Source organism: Chrysochloris asiatica, unplaced genomic scaffold (assembly GCF_000296735.1).
Source record: "Chrysochloris asiatica unplaced genomic scaffold, ChrAsi1.0 scaffold00054, whole genome shotgun sequence".
Classification (NCBI taxonomy): domain Eukaryota; kingdom Metazoa; phylum Chordata; class Mammalia; order Afrosoricida; family Chrysochloridae; genus Chrysochloris; species Chrysochloris asiatica.
The window spans coordinates 3,671,933-3,694,111 of record NW_006408572.1 but is presented as its reverse complement, the minus strand read 5'-3'; the positions used below and the strand labels follow the sequence as shown (position 1 = coordinate 3,694,111).

Here is a 22,179-nt window from a genome sequence, read left to right as displayed (position 1 = left end):
GTTGGGTGGGACCATTCCCATCACCTCCACAGGCGCCAGGCCAGAGTAAGCTGCAAGTCAGCCAGAGTGGGAGCTTACCTCGTCAATGCTGGGGTAAGGGATATAGTCGTCCTGCAAGACAAACCAAAGAACCCACCATCAGTCCCAGGAGTGATCATAAAGTCTAACCACCGTTACCAGCATTTCCCTCTTCCAGGCCTGGGAACAGGTGGGTGGGGCCTGGCAGGTGGGAAGACCCGCAGGAAGATAGAACATTCTAGAGGCAGCTCTGGGGTCTGACTTCCCTTGAGCTCTCCCTGTAACGACAGAACCTGAACACAAATCCTGCAAGCTGAAGATGCAGTGAGCAGAGGCAACTTTAGGTTCTTACCCAGGATACTATCTGAATCGTCTTAATCTATGTATAGTAAACATGCCCCTGTTGCAAAAGTGGGGTCCGTTTGTTATGTTAATGAGGCCTACCATTGTAGGGTGGGTTCTAAATCCAACCACCCCTGAGTTAAAAACAAGACAAGACCAAAAAACAGGACAGACCAAGAGGTACACACACTCCAGAAAGAAAAGGACACCATATGAGAATCATCTACAAGCAAAGGAACAAACGCAAGAGTCGCCAGCAGACACGGCAATGAGGAGAGAGGACCACAGAAGAAATCAACATGGCTGAGATGTCTCTAACTCTCTTCCAACCTCCAGATGATGAGAAAACAAATTTCTGATTGAGAAGGGGGATCCCCACTTGTGGTGTTTGTGTTATGGCAACACTGAGAGACTAAGACACCATCACAGAGAGGTAAAGGCCTCAACACCCCAGCTTTCTCTGATTCCCATTTGTGGGTCCCACCCAGGCAAGGGAGCTGATCCTCCAGTCCTGAGCTGCACCCATGGGCCCTGAACATAGAACCTGAAGATGAGAGCTGACTGCCCAATGGAGCCCAGAGCACAAGCTGATCCCCCTAAACACTGTGGGCATATGGGGTGCAGGAGGGTTGGGAGGAGTCAGACAGCCATGGGTTTCATTAGAAACTTCCATCCATAAAGGCATCAAGCCAGGGTTCCCCTTTGCTGCCCACCACACACCAGTCTAAAAAGGATTCAGTCATTAACTGGCTTTTGATGAAAACCAAAGCAAGGAGACCAGCTCACTTCCTCTCAGCTCTATCCCATCACTGGGCCCATCTGGAGGCCCCCTCACCCACCCAGCCCACCTTGTTCTTCTGGGGTCCTGGCTTCTGCTCTTCAAGCTTGATCCCCTGTAGAAACAAGGAAAAGAGGATCCATGGAAAAGCAAAGGTTATAAAGAAGAAGCTAAGCAGAAAAAGCAAAGCACCTGGCCTTGCCAAGGGTTAGTAGTAAGAATGACAGTGACAGCTAACACGGTGTTTACAATGTGCCTGGTGCTGCAAGTCACATTCATTGTCACGCTCAGTCCTCTCGGCACATCTGGGCAAGACGGTTAGAGTCAAATCCCCAGGTTCAAAACACAGCATTGCCACATACAAAGCTCCCCTGTACTCAATGTTCTCGTTTGTAAAATGGAATGATAACGGTACCTTCTATTGTGGTGAAAGTTAAACATAGGTGTGTTACACATGTAAAACAGGTCTTGCTACATGACCTATGCTGTGTGTTTGCTGTTATTATGTTATTATTAGGAGACCGGAAGGAAATATCCTCCTGGAGGCTTAAGATTGTTCCTAAGGTCAGTGAGCCAGAGGTAAGGGTTGAGAATGTCAACACACCCTACCTACTCCACTACCTCTCCAGTAGGAGGATCTACAGCTGAGCCTAGGCCTCATTCAGTCACTAACACGATTTGTGACCCTTAGAACGTTTAACCTCTTGGTGCCTCCCTCCCTTTCATCTCAGACTCAAGGACTTTAGCATGTGCCCTTTCACCAGACACAACGATAATGTAAGGATCAGGTATGATGACTACGGGCTGGATTAGAGTTCACCTACAAGTATGTGGGAAATTCGCTTCTGAGGAATGGTGTACTCATTCATTATCCAGAGGTTCTGTAGTGGAGTTCTAACTTACTTTGGTTTTGCAAGATGGGAGTGTGTTGAGCTTCCAAAGTTGTTTGAATAAGTCAAGTGAGGGGATAAACTAGAAGAAACAGGCCTGGGCAGAAAAAATTCCCAGTTCCCCTCTGTAGAGTTTCAATCCTGCAGAGTTCCAGAGGCCATCCCTGATTAACCCTAATCCTAACACAGTGGATTAGGATTTTACCCTTCCAACGTGCATTCCCTCTGTTTTCTCCCTTGAGCTCACAGCACCTTCTTACCAAAGAGGAAACTGGGGCTGTTACTTGTCTAATTTGAGGATTTGGGGGTCAGCCAATGTTCCCCGAGTGCATGCTCTTATCCCTCATCCTTGGAGGCCAGGGTGCCAGCTAACTGGGTACATTTGGACAAGGCCTGCTTTGGACTTCTAAGGGCTGAGTCACCCTAAGGTGGGTGTGGAGGATGTGGGAAAGTTGCTCCCCTCCCCACACAGGTAGAAAACTACATGGGTGGCCTTGCAGACCCTGTCCAAGAAAGCAAAACGGGCCCATGAGGAGGGGGTGATGTCAGGAGCTGGTTTTGATTGCCCTGAATTAGTCATACCCTGCCTGGGAACAGCTCCTGGGGCCCAAACAAAGCTCCTGATCTACTCTGCCACTCCACATCTTCCCTTACTGGGCCCTTCCCCCCTCCGTGTGTTATCCTGTGTGATAGGAATTACCACTATCCTCTTTCACCTAGACAAACAGACTGAGAATTGGAGAGCTAAAATTATTTGACAAAGGACCCTCAGCTACAAAGTAAAAGGTTAGAACCTGAATCTAGGACCAATCAGATTCAAAGCCTGTGCGCTTAACCCCCATTGCATCACACGGACTGTTTTCTCCTTCAAATTCCTCCTGTCTTGGACTGGAGTCAGCAGTCCTGGGTCCTAGCTGCAACTCTCCACAGCTTGCCAAGTGATCAGGGCATTTAACTATTCTGAGTCTCGGTTTCCACACCCTCAGGGTGAGGAGCAATGGTGCCCACACTGGAGGACAGAGTCCAGATGCACTGCCCACTTCATCATCATCAGTTTCCCCAGATGTCCTATGTGAGTGTTATATACACAGAGGAATTGAGAACTGGGGGGACACATGGTAAACCAAAAGCCATTTGCCATCAAGTCAACTCTAACTCACGGTGATCCCAAGTGTGTCCCAGGAAGACTGTGTTCCATACAGTTTCCAATGGAACTCTTCAAACCTTTCAGTTAGCACAAGTGTGTAATAGTTTTCACCACCAGAGATTCTGGTGCATGGCATCTAATAAACACTGAGAAGTTTGGTTTCAACCCCCAGCAGTCTCAAGGGAGACGGAATTGGCAGATCACCTGCCATGGGTATACAAAGGGGTGATAAAAACCAGGCTCCCAGTCTAGTGGAGAAGACCAACCCAGCAGCCTCTAAACCACAGAACAATGTGAGGCCGGTTAAGTGGAGTTGAAGTATGTGCTCAGACAGAGAAGCTCTGTACTCCAGCTGGGGGTGGAGGCTGGGTGGGCTTGTGGGAGCAGCCAGAGGAGAAGGCAGGCAGAAGAGAACAGGGTGAGCCAGCTTCCCAGGGTGCAGGGACTCAAGTCAGTGGCTTCAAGGTGCAAATCTTCACTTTGCTCTCAGAGATTTCACACTTAATTACACTCTGTCTCCCACCTCTCACTGTCATAGAACGTGCCATCCTTGTTTCGGCAACTTGATTACAAATTCTCTACGCCCTACAAAATTAGTTTGTATGCCACACGTGGCTGGGCACAGAGGCGGATCATAATCACTCGCTGTGGTCATGACACAACCACTAATAATCATTGCCCCTCAGTCCCTCCCGGTGCCCTCCCTCAGGGAGACCTGGCTTTTCCCTGCCCATCCCCTCAGCACCTTCACCTGTAAAACATCAGATCGCGGTCAAAGCCAAATTTGCTTCTGCCAGAGCAGGGGTGGGGTACAAAGCCCTCAAAATCATTTGGTCTGACCCTGCCAAGGCAACCGCAGGTCCAGCCATCACTATTGTTGTTGTGAAGTGCCGATGAGTCGGTTATGGGTGAGTTAATTATATTTTTGACCAAATAGAGCAGGCTAGTGTGTAAGCTGATCATTTTGTATGGCCTAGGAATGGTGTTATAAATTTTGGCAGAAAAAAGGTTCCCCTTCCCTGCAGTGGAGTCCTGGTGGGGCATTGTGGGACAATGCAGTGGGCCACAAAGTTTGTTTGAATCACAAAGTTGGCAGTTCAAATTTACCAGCCGCTCCTCAGAAACCCTCTTACAGGGTCACTATGAGTCAGAATCAACTTGGAGGCACTTAACAACACCACCACCCCTGCACTAGAGCTTCCAGACCTGTACCAGAATCTTCAGCACCAGCCCCTCCTTACTAGAGCCTGCAGCATCTACTTAAGGTAAGAAGGCATCATAACAGAATGGCTGAGATCTCTGGCTCTGAAGCTCTTAACTAGTGGCACAACAGTGAAGCACTAGGCTGCTAACGAAAGGCTGGCAGTTTGAACACACTCAGCCAATCCTGGGGAAAAGACCTAGGGATCCAACGATTAGAGACAAGATAACCCCACGGGGCTACTCCACTGTCACGTGGGGTCACCTTGTATTGGAATTGACTTGAGAACACACAACAACCACCACATGTCTCAGTTTCCTCATTCGAGAAATACGGATGATGACGGTGATGGTGGTGGGGGTGGTTAAATACTATTGTATCAGTTCTGCCTCAGTGACCCTGCATAGGGTTTCCAAGGAATGGCTGGTGGACCGATAGCAGTTCAGTGCTTATCCTATAACGCCACCCCAGGACCCCGATAGTAGCAGTACAGGTCGTATTCATAATAATAACTACTTCCTGTGGGCCTTGTCAGGAATCAATGAGATGCCCATCAATCTCTGGGCCCAGAGAAGTAATTGAAATATGTAAGGTATTGTCAGCATCTTCTCCCCATTCTATATCAAATAAACCTTCTAGACTTTTCCCCATATTCCCTAGAGCAGCTCTTCTGACCTGTGATCCCTGACCTTTTGAGGCAGGTAATTATAAAGGATCCAAAATCCGAATTGAGCACTTGGTTTGTTTGGGGTTTTTTTAATGTGTTTTTCTGCTGACTGAAAGATTGAAGCTTTGAGTTCACCCAGAGGTGCCTCAGAAGAAAGTCCTGGCAATCTGCTTCTGAAAGGTCACAGCCTTGAAAATCCTTCGGAACACAGTTCTTCTGTGACACACATAGGGTCGCCATGAGTCAAAACTGGCTCGAGGGCAACTAATAACAACAACAACAATCTCATTTCAGTCTGATAACCAATCTGAGTGGTTTGGGGTTTTTGGTGTGTTTTTTTTTAATTCCTGTTTATTTATAGAGGCTTTTAGAAAAGTTAAGTAACTCATACTAGCATTAGATGTGAGAATTTGAACTCAGGTCTGTTTGACCCTAAGTCTGTCTTCCTCCCAGCCCACGGCTCTGCCTCCTAAACACTAGACACTTGCTCTAAGAAGAGGCATTCTTTCCAGGAACAAAGAACTCTTTCAAATCCTCCACACATCCATAAAGTTGATAGTATCCCACTCTCCTCTACTGGAAAATTCTGTTTTATATCTTCTCCTTGTCATTCAGGCAGGAGTTTTCTGGAGTCCCCTGTGCCTGCTGCTCAAAGCAAAACAACTTAGGTTGTCTGGACTAATGGGACTGTGGGGGTTCTGTCTTCTCCCACCCCTTCCCTTGGAGGCACTCAAAGTCTTCCCATGGGTTGGGCTGAGTCAGTTGAGGTAGTCACAGCCCCCTACCCCAAGGTCTCAGCCTCCTCCTTTAAAGACATTTACCTGCATTTTCTCCAGCATCTCGAAGAACTCCGCAGACTGAAAGACACAAAGGGGGTTGGGGAAGAAAGGTGGGTGGTCAGTCAGTTGGTCTGCTAAGAAAGCATCTCCACACCAAGTGTCTGGAATGCAATCCAGGGGTTCCCCTGAGGGATAAAATGCACTTGGATCAAGAGAGAAGATAATTTGACTTTTGCCTTTACAGAGCTGGAGGGCCAGAAACAACCATTAAAAGCCATAAAGAGAGCAGCCACTTGATTTCTGTCCAGAAAGAGAAACCTATGGAGCCTGGGAAAAGCCAAGTTCCTAAAAATGCCTGAAGTCCTAAGATTCAATTTTGGGATGAGTTCTGTCCAACGGTGGAGCTGAGGATATGAAAAGCATTTAAAGAATTAATGCTAATTTCTCACAAACCATTTCAAAATTCAGGGTGTGCAATCGATATTTTAAAAATCAATTGTATTTCTATATATTAGCAATGAACAATCTGAAAATAAAATTAAGAAAACCATTACATTGACAAAAACATTAAATAAGATACTTAAGAATAAATTTTAACAAAGAAGTATGAAACGCATACTCTGAAAACATTAAAGAAAAAATATTTTTAAGATCTAGATAAATGGAAAGATATCCCATGTTCATGGATCAGATGACTTAATATAGTTAAAATAGCAATACTCTCCAAATTGATTTACATATTAAATTCAATCTCTGTGAGAACCCCAGAAGTAAATTCTTTGTAAAAATTGAGAAGCTGGTTTTAAAATTATACAGAAACTCAAGGGACACTGAATCGCCAAAATATTTTCTAAAAGAAGAACAATATTTGAGGGGACTCACATTCCCTGATTTCAAAGCTTACTACAAAGTCATCAAGACAGTGTAGTACTGTCATAGGGTAAACATGTAGATTACTGGAATAGAATTGAGAGGGTAGAAATAAAGTTATTCATCTATGGTCAGCTGATTTTCAACAAGGATGCCAACACCTTTAAATAGGGAAAGAATAGTTTCTTCAATAATTGGTGCCAGGACAACTGAAAATCGTGCTAGTCACATGGAAAAGAATGTGATTACAGCCTTATTTCACACCATACACTCAAAATAGATCAAAGATCTAATTGTGAAACTCCTTCAAAAGAAAATATAAGGTAAGTCTTCATGACCTCAGATTTGGTGATGGATACTTAGATATGACACCCAAAGCATGAGCATCAAAAGAAAAATACACACACTGTATGTCATCAAAATTAAAAACTTTTGAGAACGTTTGTGGCACATTGTTGTTGTTGGCGAGTGCATCAAGTTGATTCCATAGCGACACTGTTCTGGGTTCCCTAGGAGTAGCTGGTGGGTTTGAACTGCAGACCTTGCAGTTTGCAGTCAAGTGCTTATCTTACAGCACCACACCAGGAATCCTTTGAGGAATATTACAGCTCAATAAAACTTTCAAAAGAAGCAATAGATTTACTTTGCTTCTATATATATCTTCAAGATATTTTGGGCAGGGGACCAAATGTGATCTTATTTTTATAAAAAGACCTATAAAGATCTACATGTATGTATGAAAATGCACAGAAAATGATCTGGAAGAATATGCCTCAGCTTGTCAAAAAGTGGTTCTATTCAGAGGGAAAAGTGAGCGTGCTGAACAGGTTTCAATTTATATTATTCAATTATGATTTCACATGCATGTAGACTCACATCAGTTGTATAATTAAACTTTTAAAATATGGAAGTTTTGTGAAGGAAACAGAAAAATATGCAAAGGGCATGAACAAACAATTTATTAAAGAAGTAATATAAAAGGGCTAATAAACAGATTGAAACATGTCCCCAACTCCCTACTTATCAAATAAAATTAAAATATTAATAACATTTTGATCTCTCAGATTGGTCAAGACTAAAATGAATAGCCAATCCTGGCATGGATATGGGGGGAAGGACACAGGAGCTGTAGATAAGCATGGATCTAGGACACACTTTCTTAAGGGACATTGGCATTATGTATTCTGCTGTTGGTGAGTGCTGTTGAGTCAGTTCCAACTCACAGCAACCCTGTATAGGGTTTCCAAGGAGCAGCTGGTGGGTTTGAACTGCTAACGTTGTGGTTCGTAGTCTAGTGCTTGTCCTGTAGCTCCACATACTCACATCCTTAATTCTTCCAAGTGGAAAGAACTCACATCCCTTAATCCTTCCAGGGATTGGCACAATGGCAGCAGCAATGGACTCAAGCGTAACAATTGTGAGGGTGGTACAGGACCAGACAGTGTTTCAGTCTGTTATGTATCGGGTCGCTATGAGTCGGAACCAACTCAACGACACCGAACAACAACAACAATCATTTCATGGATTAACACAGTGACTGCAACACTGAGCTCAAGGATAACAACAATTGTGAGGATGGCGCAGGACCAGACAGTGTTTTAGTCTGTTGTGTATAGAGTCGCAATGATTCGAAACCAACTCAATGGCATCTAACAAGAACAATCCTTCTATGTGGGAGATCTGGGTTGATTCCCAGCTAATACACCTCATAAACAGCCACCTCCCATCTGTCAGTGGAGGCTGGTAAGTTATAGGGATGTTTGTTGCAACGTTATTGATAGGCAAAAATGTGGAAATGATCAAGTACTCACCAATGAGGGAGACAATAAATAATATGCCCAACCGATAAAAGCCTACAAAGATTCACAGTACACTGCCAAGTGAGGGGGAAAGGGGGAATGGGCTTAGAACAAGGAGATTCCATTTTCTCAGAAAGTTTGGGTAGTATACAGGTATAGATCTTCGTCACATAAATACACACATCACCCCTCAGAAAAAATATCTTGAAGAATACATGTTAAAATAAACTATATGATATAAGGATAATTTCTTCCCTTTTGCTTTTCAGTATTGTAAAATTTTTCTATAACAAATATAAATTATTTTCACAAATGGTCAATATTTTTACAAACGTTGATACATGAGTGAGATTCTGCTTTCTTTGCTTCTCCCAGCCGTACTACATCCCTCCCCTCAGTTTCATAACAAGATATGTCTGAGGACACAAGAACACAGCCTTCGGTGCCTAAAGAAAGCCCCTGGATGCAGGTCGACTCATTCCAGGGTCTTTCCTTGGCTCTGTGGATTGTACATCAACAGACTTTCCTCCAGTCACCAGCTAACTCTTTGTTATCCATGAAAACTGGCAATAAAAAAAGTTAGGTTCATTCTTAGGCAATACCTTCCTATTGGTCAATCAGTAAGTTGATTAAACACCTACTACATACAATGCCTAGGTAAGCACTGGACTGCGAATCACATGGTCAGCTGTTTGAGCCCATCAGCCACTCCACAGGAGAAAGATGAGGCTTTCTGCTCCCACAAAGATTTGCAGCATTGGAAACCCTATACAGAGTCACTATGAATCAGAACTGACTCAACAGCACTTAACACAACAACAATGTGCAAGTCCAAAAAAAAAATGGATGCATTTGAATCACGGTGTTGGTGAAGAATGTTGACTACACCATGGACTGCCAGAAAGAACAAACTAATCTGTCTAGGAAGAAGCACAGCCAGAATGTTCTTCAGAAACCAGGATGGCGAGGCTTTGTCTCACCTATTTGAACATGTCATCAGGAGGGACCAGTACCTAGAGAAGGATATGATGCTTGGTAAAGTAGAGGGTCAGCAAAGAAGAGGAGACCCCCTATGAGATGGACTGGCACAGTAGCTGCAACACTGGGCTCAGGCATAGGAACGACTATGAGGATGGCACAGGATTGGGCAGTGTTTCCTTCTGTTGGACACACAGTCACTAGGGGTCAGAATCGACTTGACAGTACCTAACAACATGTGAAAGGCCCAGGACTGGATGCTGGGCAAATGAGGCCACCCTAGGCAAGAGCCTAGCATCTAGGGTCCCTGATCTTCATTATCAGACAGTGTCACAGTGGTTCAGAGAAGGCAGAAAGCATTTCTTATTGGTAGGCCAAGTATGTTAGTTGTCTACAGCTGTCTGATAAATACTTCAAAATTCAGTGGGTTATAACAATTTCTGTGGGTTATAAATGCATGAGCAGCTTAGCTGGGTGGGTCTGGCTCAGGGTTTCTCATGCGGTTACAGACAGGATGTCGGCAGGTGCTGCAGTCATCTGAAGGATTGACTGGAGCTGAAGGACCCACTTCCAAGATGGCTCGTTCATACAGCTGCTGCCAGGATGCCTCAGTTCCTCACCACATGGATCTGTCAGTAGGCTGCCTGAGAGTCTTAACAACACCGCAAGGCAAGTGACCCAAGAAAGAGAGAGCACAGAGGAAGCTTAGTACGTTTTATGACCTGGTCTCTGAAATCATACACCATCATTCCACTTTATCCGATTCCTTAGAAGAAAGTCTAGCCAACACTCTTGTTGTTGTTGTGAAGTGCTGTCAAGTCAGTTCCAACCCATAGCGACCCTGTGTAGGGTTTCTGAGGAGCAGCTGGTGAGCTTGAACCACCAATCTTGCAGTTCAAATGGCTTTGCAGTCTGGTGCATTAACCCACAGCGCCACACCAGGACTCCACAGCCAACACTCTAGGGAGACAGAATTAGGGTCTGTCTTTTAAAGGAAAGAATATCAGAGAACTTACAGACATATTTGATATGTTTTTAAAACATAAAACTTTTTATTGTGCAATGAGTGAAGGTTTACAATGCAGATCATCAGTTTTACATCCAACAAATACCAATGATGGCAATCCCCTCCATGTATCACCAGTTACCTTACTTTCTCCCTGTGGTTCCTATTTCCACCCTCCTTCTTAACCCCTCTGAACCTTGTCCCCAGGTAAATGTAGCCCTTTTAACCTTAAATGCTTGGCCATTCCATGGTGAGTATACCTCACTACTGCTGTCCCCGCTGTACCTATGGACCGCTTGGTTTAAAATGGAGCCACAAGGGTGAGTTCCATTCCAGAGCTGAAGGATGACCAAGGTCATAGTCTCAGGTTCCTCCAGTCTCTTTCTGACCAGTAAACCTCATCTGTTTTAAATTTTTGAATTTTGTTCCACATTGTTTCCCACTCTATCCATGATCTTCTAATGCAAACCCTTTCAGAGCAGTTGGCAGTGGTAGCTGTTCACTGTCTAGGTCTTCTGGTCTCAGAGTTTTGATGACTGATGGTCACATGTTCCATTAGTCCATTAGGCTAATAATTGACTCGAAACTCTTCTTTCTTCAGAACATGGAGAGATTAATAGTTGCACCTGAGACAGCTGCTCATGAGCTTTTAAGATTCCAGTTGTCACGACTCACCAAAGTAGAACATAGAACATTGTTCTTGTGAACTACGGTATGACAGTTGGCCATAGAGTCTCCTGAGACTGTGGTTCTGAACCTCCAGACCCAGCATCTCATTGTCTCAAGGTGTTTAGTAATGGTGTGAACATATTTTAAAACCACCATATCAAGGAAGAGGTGTGATCCCTGCCAGACCCTAAAAGATGGACAGAAAGGATTGAAGAGGGCATTCCAGGCAATGGTAATTGTGTCAACAAAGGTGGAAAAGCAAAACATATATTCAGTGGATGGTGAGTAGATCAACCTGGTTAAACTGAGGCTTCGTGGCCAAGTATTCTGAAGGTCGGGTTAGAAATAGGGGGTTGCTGTGTAGGTCCGAAGAACTCCAGGCACCCAGAATTCAAACCTCATCTGAAGGCCATGAGGAGCTACTTGGGTTAAGGTATAGTGCAAAGACTTAGGGAGGCAGTGGCTGACCAGTTACTGTCCAGCTGTGTGTCTTTAGTTAAGTTACATAATATCTCTTAATTCCATTTCCTCATCTGTAAACTGAAGCAACTAATCCCTGTCCTCTGGGACTCCAGTGAGGATGAAATGAGAACCATGCCCAGCTGGGGCCAGGACCACAGTAAATAACAGCTATTAAGAGCTGTCAGAAACATGCAGTCTCTGGGTAGTGCAAATGGTTAATATGCTTAGGTGCTAACCAAAAGGCTAACGGTTCTAGTCGACTCAGAGGTACCCCGGAAGAAAGACCTGGCAATTCGCTTTCAAAAAAGCAGCCCCTGGAAAACTGTTCTATTCTGACACACATAATATCACGACGAGTCAGAACCAACTTCATGGTGACTGGTTTGAATATTAGATCCCAGTTTTGTCCTGTTGGGAGACAGTCTAGCAGCTGTAGGATACTTCGCTTTCCCTGCTTTAGATAATTCAGTGGCATCACTAGATGGAAGTAGACCAAATCTCCTGATGCTGTCAGAAGGGGTGAAACCAAAATGACCCCAGAATCTACCACTGGAAGGGGCCACCAAGCTTGTGGCATCACTAGGATTGTAGTCACCTGTCACCACCCAGTGCGGCACAGAATCTTGTCACCCTCCAGTCAGCCAGGGTGTGAGTAGGCAGAGCTCAGAACCCTGTATTGGGTGAAGAGAAGGGTTGCTGCCTTGGCCAATCAGAAAGGGCCAGAGTTTGGGGAGCTACCAGGGGCAGAGCCAGAAGGGACATGGTACCATATGTTACGGTACTGACAGAGGCTGGGATATTCAGCTTCCTGATTCTTCCAGAAATGTGACGTGCTTAGATTACTGTTTAAAAAGAGTCTGTGTTTGCTGAATGAAGATGCTCCTTGGCCTCAGGCAGGGACAGGTGGAAGGATAGAGAGCTATGATTCATCCTCAGCCCTGAATAATGTGATGGGTGGACGGCTCCTGCGTGAACAGCACCCAGGAGCAGAAACCCACCAGGCTGGCCCGCTCCTCAGTGACACACTGAATTTTCCAATGAGACAGCTCCAACCTTGGCTAGGAGTGCATCTCCATTCCCACCCTGATCTGGGTGACTCAGGCCAGCATGGAATAGCAGCCCCAACCATTCAGCCCCACCCTTGGTCCACACACCCTGAGACGGCATCACATAGCCAACGGCACACAGGCGGCACTCAATACACACTCAATGACTCACTGGAAGTGTCTGCAGGCCCTCGAAGACAGGGGGTCCCCTCCGTCAAGAATGTTGTTAAGTACCGGGGAGTCAGTTCTGACTCACAGTGACCCTGCACAGGGTTCCAAGGCTGCAAATCTTTACGGGAGCAGAAAGCCTCATCTTTCCCCAGCGGAACAGCTGGTAATTTTGAACTGCCGACCTTGAGGTTAGCACCCTGATTCGTAACCACTACACTAATAGACACTGGCTTTTCAAAGCAGAATAGAATCCAGCCTCCTTGTCAATAGCAGCATCTGTTCAGCTGTCTACCTTATTATTAGCTACAGTTGCTGCCCCCCAAGCAGCCTGGTGGCCAGTGTTTCCCGTAGGTTCAAGCAGGCCATGAAATCATCACCCAGAGCCAGCACCAGGCATCAAATATAGTAATCTCCTGGTCTCTTCCTTCAGAAGGGCATACAGAGTCCTTGGGGAGCCAGTATTAGAGAAGGCCCGAGGAAGCTGAAGCAGAGGTGAACAGGCACTAGAAGGCCAGTCTGGAAAATCTTCCTGATCCTTCTACTCACTCCCTAAGTAGGGGTCCTCAGGGAAACTCACTCTGGAGCTAGCCCATGGCCCAGACAGTGAAGAAGTAGAAGCAATGGGAGGAAAATAGCATCCATGTGGTGAGAGAGAAAGACAGAGAAGGGTCACCTCAGCCCATCTCATTGCCCCAGGCCCTCCCTGTGGACAGGAGCAGTCCTGACGGGCCTGCCCTCTGGTCAGGACACATCTGGTCAGCTCCATGCATCAAGAGTGGAAGTGGCTTCTCCCTGTTGTGTCTTCCCAGCTGGTGAGGCTCCCGCCAGCATACTCTCCTCTCTCTCCTCTTCCTCTATGACCATAGTGGGAGAAGGGATACCTGTGGCCCACTACGTCCCTCTTGGGCATTTCCTGCCCTAGCTCTGTGCTCCTGAAAGTGGGGGTGTGCTCAGGTGTGTATGAGCAGCCTCCCAGGAGGCCCCCACACCCACTGCTCACAGAACATGATGGCAATGTTGCCTGAGCCTCAGATGGCCTGCTAGTAGGGCTGCAGAGGGGTGGCAGAAGTCAACTTGTGCAGAGCTGTGGTATAACAGCCAGCACATAGAGCATGTGCTCCCTGCACAGGGGAGGTAACCTGGTGACCATGGCCATCTAGCTCCACTAGAACACACACCAAGTGGGGCAAAGGCATGTCGAGAGCAACAGGAGACATGAAAGCAAGAAAACACTGATGGAGGTGTTTTCCACCCAACTTAGGTCCCAGGAAATTGAGTTGGGGGAAAGAAGGATGGGGGTACAGCGCAAGTTTTTCGTCCCACTAAGAGGAAAGACATCACAAAAAGAAAAGGATTTCTGGAGAGCGCTAGAGAGTTTATGGAAAGCCAGGGAGCCAGAAACCTGGAGCACATACCCCATTAGCAGACAGATGGATGTGTCCATACCTGCCTAACTGTCCTGACTCTGCAGCTGGCTCAGAGGCCCATGTCCGCAGGACCAGCAGAGTAAGAGCCAGCTGGCTACCAGCCCAATTGCTGTGTCCTGCGGAAAATGCCAAGGCTCTTCCCAGGCAAAACACAAAAGGTAGCTCACCAGAATGGAAGCTCCAAGAACAGGTTTTTTTTTTACTTTGCTCACTGTTATATCCCCAGGGGAATCCCTGTATGGTGCAAACAATTAATTATAAACTCATCTGCTAAGCAAAAGGTTGGCAGCTCAAATCCACCCAGAGATGCCTCTGAAGAAAGCCATCTACTTCTGAGATAAAGCACAGTTCTACTCCGACACACATGGGGTCACTATGAGTCAGAGTTGGCTCAATAGTAATTGTTTGGTTTGATTTGTATCCCAGGACCTAGAATTTGATACAGTAGATGCTCAAGAAATAGTAGCCAGGAGGATGACTGAATATGCTTCCAAGCAAGGTGAACATGAAGCAGACTGGGAGTGGCCAGGGCTGGCTCCTCAGGATGGCAACAAGTCACTGATGGACAGGCCAGTGTCCCTGCTAGTTAGCACTCTTTGTCCTCTGGCTGCAGGCTGCACCTCCTCTTCACACCTACCCCCAATGGGTGCTACCAATGATAAAATGTTACCAGAATCAGCCTTCCCTCACCATCAACCCATGCTTGTGCTCTTCTTCCAGCTCCCTCCCTCCATCTCAGGCGGAACTCAGTTCCTCTGCTGCTGCAGGTTTCAGGGGACCACTTCCTCTGCCTCACCTGGGCCAGAAGCCTGCAATGGAGAGCTATGACCTACGGGCCAAATCAAACCTGCTGCTGCTGACATGGATTCCTCCTCATAGCAACCCCATGCATTACAGAGTAGAACTGTTTCAGTCTTTACAGAAGCAGATGGCCAGGCCTTATTTCCTGGTGCTAGATGGATTCTAACTGCCAGCTTTAAGTTAGTAACCCCAAACTCACTGCCATCAAATCAATTCTAACTCATAGCGACCCGACGTAGGATTGCCAAGAGTATAAATCTTTATAGGAGCAGACAGCCTCATCTTTCTCCAGCAGAGAGGCTGGTGAGTCTTAACTGCTGACCTGTGGTTAACAGTCTAGTGATTAACCTATAGTACTACCAAGGCTCCTTTTTAGGTTACTAGTCAAGCACAAACCGTCTGCACCATCAACGGACCTTGGGTGGTAAACTTGAGGGTACAGCAAAATCACCTGTTAAAATACTGGCTCCTGAGGCCTACCTCGCTGTTTCTGAGTTTCACAATCTGAGAACTGCATTTCTAGCAAGTTCCCAGATTATACTACTGGTCTAGGGAGCACACTTTGAAAGCATATAGTGTGTGCAAGGGGGCAACCTGGCCAGAGCAGATATGGGGCAGGGTAGGGCAGAGTAGGGGAATGGTGGGATTTTCATAGGACATCTAACAAAGCAGGCAGATATTTATATTGAATTCTCTAGATAGGGTTGGAGAATACAAATGACTACAGGTACCAGGCGAGTACCATAAAAAAGTAAAGTGGCAGAGGCGAGGGCCATGGTAAACTAGAGGGGGCATACACCATCTAAAAGGGCAACCTTACTGAGCTGCAGCCAAGTGGCCAAGCGCAGGCTCTATGTTGCCAGAATGTTCCATTTTTCAAGATAAGCCAGAAATCCTCATTTTCATGAGAATTCTCTCAATTTTTATATATTTGTGACCAATTTTTTTTTTTTTTTTAATGATGTATGCATTCCCACTGCCCAGTGCTGTTAAGGCCATTCTGACCAATAGCAACACTTCAGGAGATAGTACAACTGTTCCTTAGGGCCTAAGGGTTTCCAAGACTGTAAATCTTTATGGGAACAGACAGTCTTGTCTTTCACTCCACAAAGCATCTGGTGAGTTTGAACTGCCAATCTTGCAATTAGCAGCCCAATGCTTAACCCACTGTGCCACCAAGATCCCTTGATGTGTGGGAGCTGAAACAAAATACATCTATGAGTCAAAGCAGTCCACAGGACACAAGTTCCAAGCTCTGCTCTGGACAATAGGAAGCCATTGAACGTTCCGGCACCAGAGAATATGCAAACATTCAAGGTACTCTCTGCTGGACACCCGTGATGTGTTAGGCAGTGGCACTGAACCAGGCACTTGAGAAAATACCACCCAATAAACCTCACGCGTGCCCAGAGAGGGAGGACTAGCGTGAGTTATGCAACTACCCCCAAAGTGACTACAGTAAAGGCAGAATCAGATTCAAATCCAGATCTGTGTGGAGTTTGCCAACTGAACATTTCACATAGATAACTGATAGGCATCTCAAACATAACAAATCTGAAACAGAACTCCCATTCATTCTTTCCCTCAAAAATCTCCTTCAGGCAAGGGTGTGGAGAAATAAGACAATATTAAAAAAAAAAAAAATGGTGCAGTCACTATGGACAAGTGTGGTGGATCCTCCAAAAGATAAACAAAGAATTGCCACATGACTCAGCAATCCACTCCTAGATAAATATCCCAAAGACTTAAAATCAGGGACACAGACAGAAGCTTAGGCATTGTTCACAGTACCTGAAAGTTACAAACAACTCCAGCATCTATCAACAGCTGAATGAATAAACAAAATATGGTCTTTACATACAGTGGAAATGATTCAGTCATAGTGATAAATACAGTTCTTATACAAACTGCACAACGGATGGACCTTTGAAAACATCATGTTAACTAAAAATAGCTGGACACATATTGTGTGATCCCTATTTATAGGAAATATCTAGAATAGGCAGATGCATAGAGACCAAAGTGGATTTGAGGTTACCAAAATCTAGAAGGGGAAAGAATGAGGAGTTATTGTGTATTGGATACTGAACTATTTGGGGTGATGACAGTTTTGGAAACAGACAGTGGTGATGGTTGTTACAACACTGTGATTTATTTAATATCACTGAATTGTACACTTAAAATAGTTAAAATGGCCAAAAAAAAAAAAGTATATATTTTACCATAATTCTAAAAATAAATCTTTCTTCACCTCCCCCAGTTTCCTGATCTCAATGAGTAGAACGTCCACCCATTCTGACTCGAGACAAAACCCTAATAGTCATTACTGATTCCTTGTTCCTTCATCTCTCACATCCAATCCACTTACAAGTCCACCATCAACATACACCTGGAGTCGGACTGCCACTCAACACCTCCACAGCTGCTATTCGTCCCTCATCATGTCATCTGGACCACACAGTAGCCTCCTCACAAGCCTCCCTGCCTCCACACAAACTCCTCTCCAACTTGCTCTCCCTGCTCCAGCCCCATGGGCTTTCTGGAAAGATAAATCAAATGACATCTGTCCTCACCAGCAGAGGACCAATATACCACTAAACATCCCCAGCTGTTCAGAACGGAGGCTCAGTCTGAAGTTGTGAAACTCCTTAACTCAACCTCCAGCAGGTATCCGTCACTTCCCATACTCATTCCTAAGCAGTCACCCTCAGTGACCCTAGAGAAAAGTGGATGATACAACCCAGGAGAGAAAACGGCATGTCCCCAGTCTGCAGCAGGTAGACTTGAGGAGGATGAGCCCAGCAATCCCAGCCTGGCCCCGTCAGCCTGGGACCCCCATGCTTCCAAGGAGGGGAATCCAGGGCCTAGCAACACTACAATAGGGGGTCCATAGGGCCTTCAGGGACAGTCTGGCTTGGTATAAAAGGACTTGGACTCTGTAGGTAAGCATTAACTTTATGCACACCGCTCACAGAGCCTCAAACCTGTGCAGTTGGTGTGACACTTTATGACAGGATGTCTCATCCTCTGTCAGGGCCAACTGGGCACCACAGCCCAGAGAGGACAGTGGCTAGACCTGCAGGGCTGGGCTGGCTGGCTCACTGTCTACAGCCAGCCTAGCCAGAGTCCCTCCCTCTCTGCCCTGGAAAACCCCACCTATGGCCAAGAAGCTTTCTCAGCTCTGCCCAGGCCCATACCAGCACCCCTGCCTCTGATCTCCAGGCCCAAGGAGAAAGGGCCTGCCCCAGACTCTATTTCATTCCCCATGATCCCACCCTCCCTGGTTCTGCCCCTCCTTCCCCTGATTGACAGGTGGCTTCCACGGCCCATGGCAAGCACACAGTCACCAGGGGCTCCCTGCCAGGTGTCAGTCAGCAGGTGTCACCATCTCTGGGCAGCAAGGCCAGCACAGGCATTCCTCCACAGTCAGGGACACTTACCAAAAGGTTCTTTAAGAAATCCATCATCTTCGTCAGCCCCTCTTCCCTTGGCATGGGGGCTCCTGAACCTGAATACCACGGCAGCTGCTGCTGCTGCTGTCCCCACGGCTGTGCTACTGCTGTTGACGTTGGACAACTTCCTTACAATCAAACAAGGAACTGCAGGACTTGGGTATCCGCCCGGAGCTGTTATTCTACATTGACTTCCCTGACCTTTGACCCTTCCTTTGCTTGTGTTGTTTTTCTGGGGAACCACCACCTGCCCAGTGTCTTTAAGGGTAAAGGGTCCCTCCCAGGGCAGAGGCACCACACCTGCAGGTTGTAAGAGGGAATCCATCTGGGGGCCTAGAAAAGTAGGGGCAGGCAGCAATCTTCCCTTCCCCTGCCATTCATGCCTGCCCCGAGAGCTCAACGCTGTTGCGGCTGCTGCATGTGATAAGGGCTAGAAGGCAGGCTGGAGACAAAGGACGCCAGCAGCAGTGCAAAGCCTGAAGACAAGGGGTTTGATTTGTCATAGGATTACAGGCAGGCATTTCACTTGGTTGAGTCCTCGATTTTCCCATCTCTGTGTTGGGAAACCCTATGTGCACTGGGGTTCGACTGCCAACCAATGCACCTGCATAACCAACAAGTATCTGACAGTGGAGGCTGTGTACTGCTATGATGCTGGACAGGTTTCAGTGCAGCTTCCAGATGAAAATAGACAAGGAAGAAAGGCCTGGTGATCTACCTCCAAAAATCAGGCAATGAAAATTTTATGGAGCACAACAGTTAGATCCCATGATGCACAGGTTCACCATGAGTCGGGGTCAGCAAGATAGAGGCAAACAACAGTACCGTGCAATGAGAATACCAATCATGTAAAAGAAGGAAATCAGATACCTGAATCTTTATAGGCATTCCCGGCGATGTTAACAGAGTCTAGAACATCTCTAGTCAGAGACTTGGAGAAACAGCTAAAACTACACTTACTTTTAAGGATGTGACGTGTGGGAGGAATTGTTTTCTTTCAAGAAACATCTGATTTGGTGTTTGTTTGTTTGTTTGTTTGTTTCCCTTTATCCAATCCATGTATTACTTTGGTTAAAAACCCATTTTTTAATGTGCTTTAAGAAAAAGAACAGTCCTCATACCTTGTGACTGTCCCATAAGAAAAATGAAAATTAAGTGGCTTAGGGAGACTCAGAACTGCCTCTACAGCTTCAGGCCTAGAGGCGCCCTTTCACTGTGCTGTTATCAACAACTTGAATGAGAAGCCAGAAGCCTGAAGAGGGAGAAGGCAGCCCCAGGGACCCAGCCAAGGGCTCACCTGGGTGGGTCTCAGAGTCTTCTTCCAACACGTAATACTGATCCAGGGTCATCATTTCAGCTTTGGAAGGAAAGAAAAGTCTCCAGCTCAGAAAAAAAGAAGTGAATATTTAAATCCCTCCAAGAAAGGCATGATGGTATAATAGAACAAGTTTGGATTTGTGGCTCTGTTGCTCAAAAACTGTGTGGTTGATTCCTCAGTCTCTGAGCCTCAGTTTCCAGACCTGTAAAATGGATAATTCTGACCCACTTTGCAAGGTGGTTGTAGAATAGAATTCTGTGCACGCACCGTATCGTGTACAGGAAGTGGCATGAAATACGTTCAGCAAACGCCAGCTGTGATGCTTCTGTGCTCCATCTCCACACCCTGGTCCCCAAGAAAGTATGCAAAATTCCCCACTGCATGCTCAGTCCCACTCAGGAAGCCAATCCCATCAACCCAGCCCCATTCTGCACTTGCTTGAGCCCCAGAAACCACTGCCCACATTCCATGGGGTAACAGGGAGGCCAGGGCATGTCCCAGGGCCTCGGGGAGGGCACAGCTCAATTCAGAGCAAACAGAGGAGTACACTGACATGGGTCTATCCCTGGGGGCTTAGAATAGCTCTAGAGGGCAGTGGGAGGAAGGGCAGATTTCTAGAATGAGAATTAGGGCATCACATTCATTTGGAGTGTGTGGAGTGGTGGGTTAATGCGCTGGACTGCAAGGTTGGTTTGAACCACAAGATTGGTTGCTCCTCGAAAACCCTATACAGGGTTGCTATGAGTTGTAACCAACTGGACCACATTTAACAGCAACAACAGCCTACAGAGGACCCTAATTGGGGAAAGCTAACATACCCCCAACTCTTCAGATTCTGATACAAAAATTCATCTTAATCCTATCCCCTCTGTACACAGGGTTGATAGGGACAGGCAACTTAGACATTAGCTACCTAAAATGGGGGTGGGGGGACAATAAAAGCATGAGGTGACTAGCTTACATATTTTCAAGAGGAAGTTTAGTTTTGGAGTATGCCAGGGAAGGTAGAACCTCCACTGAATAGTTTTCATCTTGTCCAGATGTCTAGGGTCTGGTGAAAGGAGAGGGGGATAAGATTCTTATGATTCAAAAGTGAGTAATTGTTATCATGACTAATTGTGATTGTCACAACTGTAATTGTAGCACTTTTCTAACATGAAGGTGGGACTAGTTAAGCCAACATTTCAGGAACAGAGGACCCTAGGACCATCAAGGGAGAAAAGCATGAGCAGAATGTGGGACCCTATCCAGAGAAGCAGCAACACTAGAGATGGAGACAGAAATGAGGACATGAAGAGACAGAGCAGCTGAGGACTCTAGACTCATGGAAAAAGAAAGGCTGTGTGCTGGCGGCCAGGAGGCAGGCTTGCAGAATGTGCCCTTTGGTTGTTTAAATTATTATATATCCTTGAGTGTTTTTGTGTACATCCTCCCTCCCCTCCACCACCCCCCGAAAAAAACAGAGGCAATAGAAGCAAATACTGTTGAATGATGATGCACGGAGGGGATTATAATCATTGTAATGAAATAAAGTATGATAGGATGAGTGTAAAACCAATGTTCTCCCATATAAACTATCACTCAATTCACAATAAAAAACTTAAAAAAAGTCTTAAGAGAAGGGATGCAGCCAAGCTCTTTGGCTTCCCTAGCCCTAAAAGAAAAGGCAGATCATGACCAGGCCTATCTCTGATGAGACTTTCTTTTTCTCGGCTGGAAAAGGAACCCAGACTAAGATTCACCTCACTATATTTCCTGTTCCCATCTGCACTTGCCTCTGGCCAGTCTCCATTCCACCTGCTCCAAACCAATGAATCACTAAGCGATGGTGGTTTAGTGGTAGAACTTGCCTTCCGTGCAGGAGACCTGGGTTTGATTCCCAGCCAATGCATCCCGTGTGTAGCCACCACCCAGCTATCTCTGGAAGCTTATGTGTTGCTATGATACTGAGCAAGTTCAAGCAGAGCTTCCAGACGAAGACATACTAAAAAGATATACTAAGAAGAAAGGTCTGGCAAGCTACTTATAACACTCATCCAGAAACTGTCTGGATCACAATGGTCTCATCTGCAAGGGATCACGGGATGGCACAGGACTGGGCAGGATTTTGTTTAACTATGCATGAGTCTGTATCTTAGTGATCTTGTGCTACTATAACAGAAATACCACACGTGGGTGGCTTTAACAAACAGAAATTCTGTTTCTCACAGTTTAGGAGGCTAGAAGTCCAATGCCAGGTGCCAGCTCCAAAGGAAGATGTTCTCTCTCTGTCAGTTTTGTCTTTTCTCTGCTCCTGCTTCTGTAATCTTCATGAGGTTTGTCATTTCTCTTCCCCCATCTCTATTTCGCTCTCTTGCT

At 46.0% G+C, this 22,179-nt stretch overlaps 1 protein-coding gene across 1 annotated transcript in view; it reads right to left on the bottom strand.

Moving 5' to 3' along the window:
- RAP1GAP2 (RAP1 GTPase activating protein 2) overlaps positions 1-22,179 on the bottom strand; it is a 230,209-nt gene that overhangs the window by 68,945 nt on the left and 139,085 nt on the right. The window contains exons 4-6 of the mRNA XM_006863247.1: positions 5,865-5,900; positions 1,209-1,253; positions 79-111 (exon numbers count right to left, since the gene is read on the bottom strand). Of these exons, the coding sequence (XP_006863309.1) occupies positions 79-111; positions 1,209-1,253; positions 5,865-5,900 (114 nt within the window). The remainder of the gene's footprint in view (positions 1-78; positions 112-1,208; positions 1,254-5,864; positions 5,901-22,179) is intronic.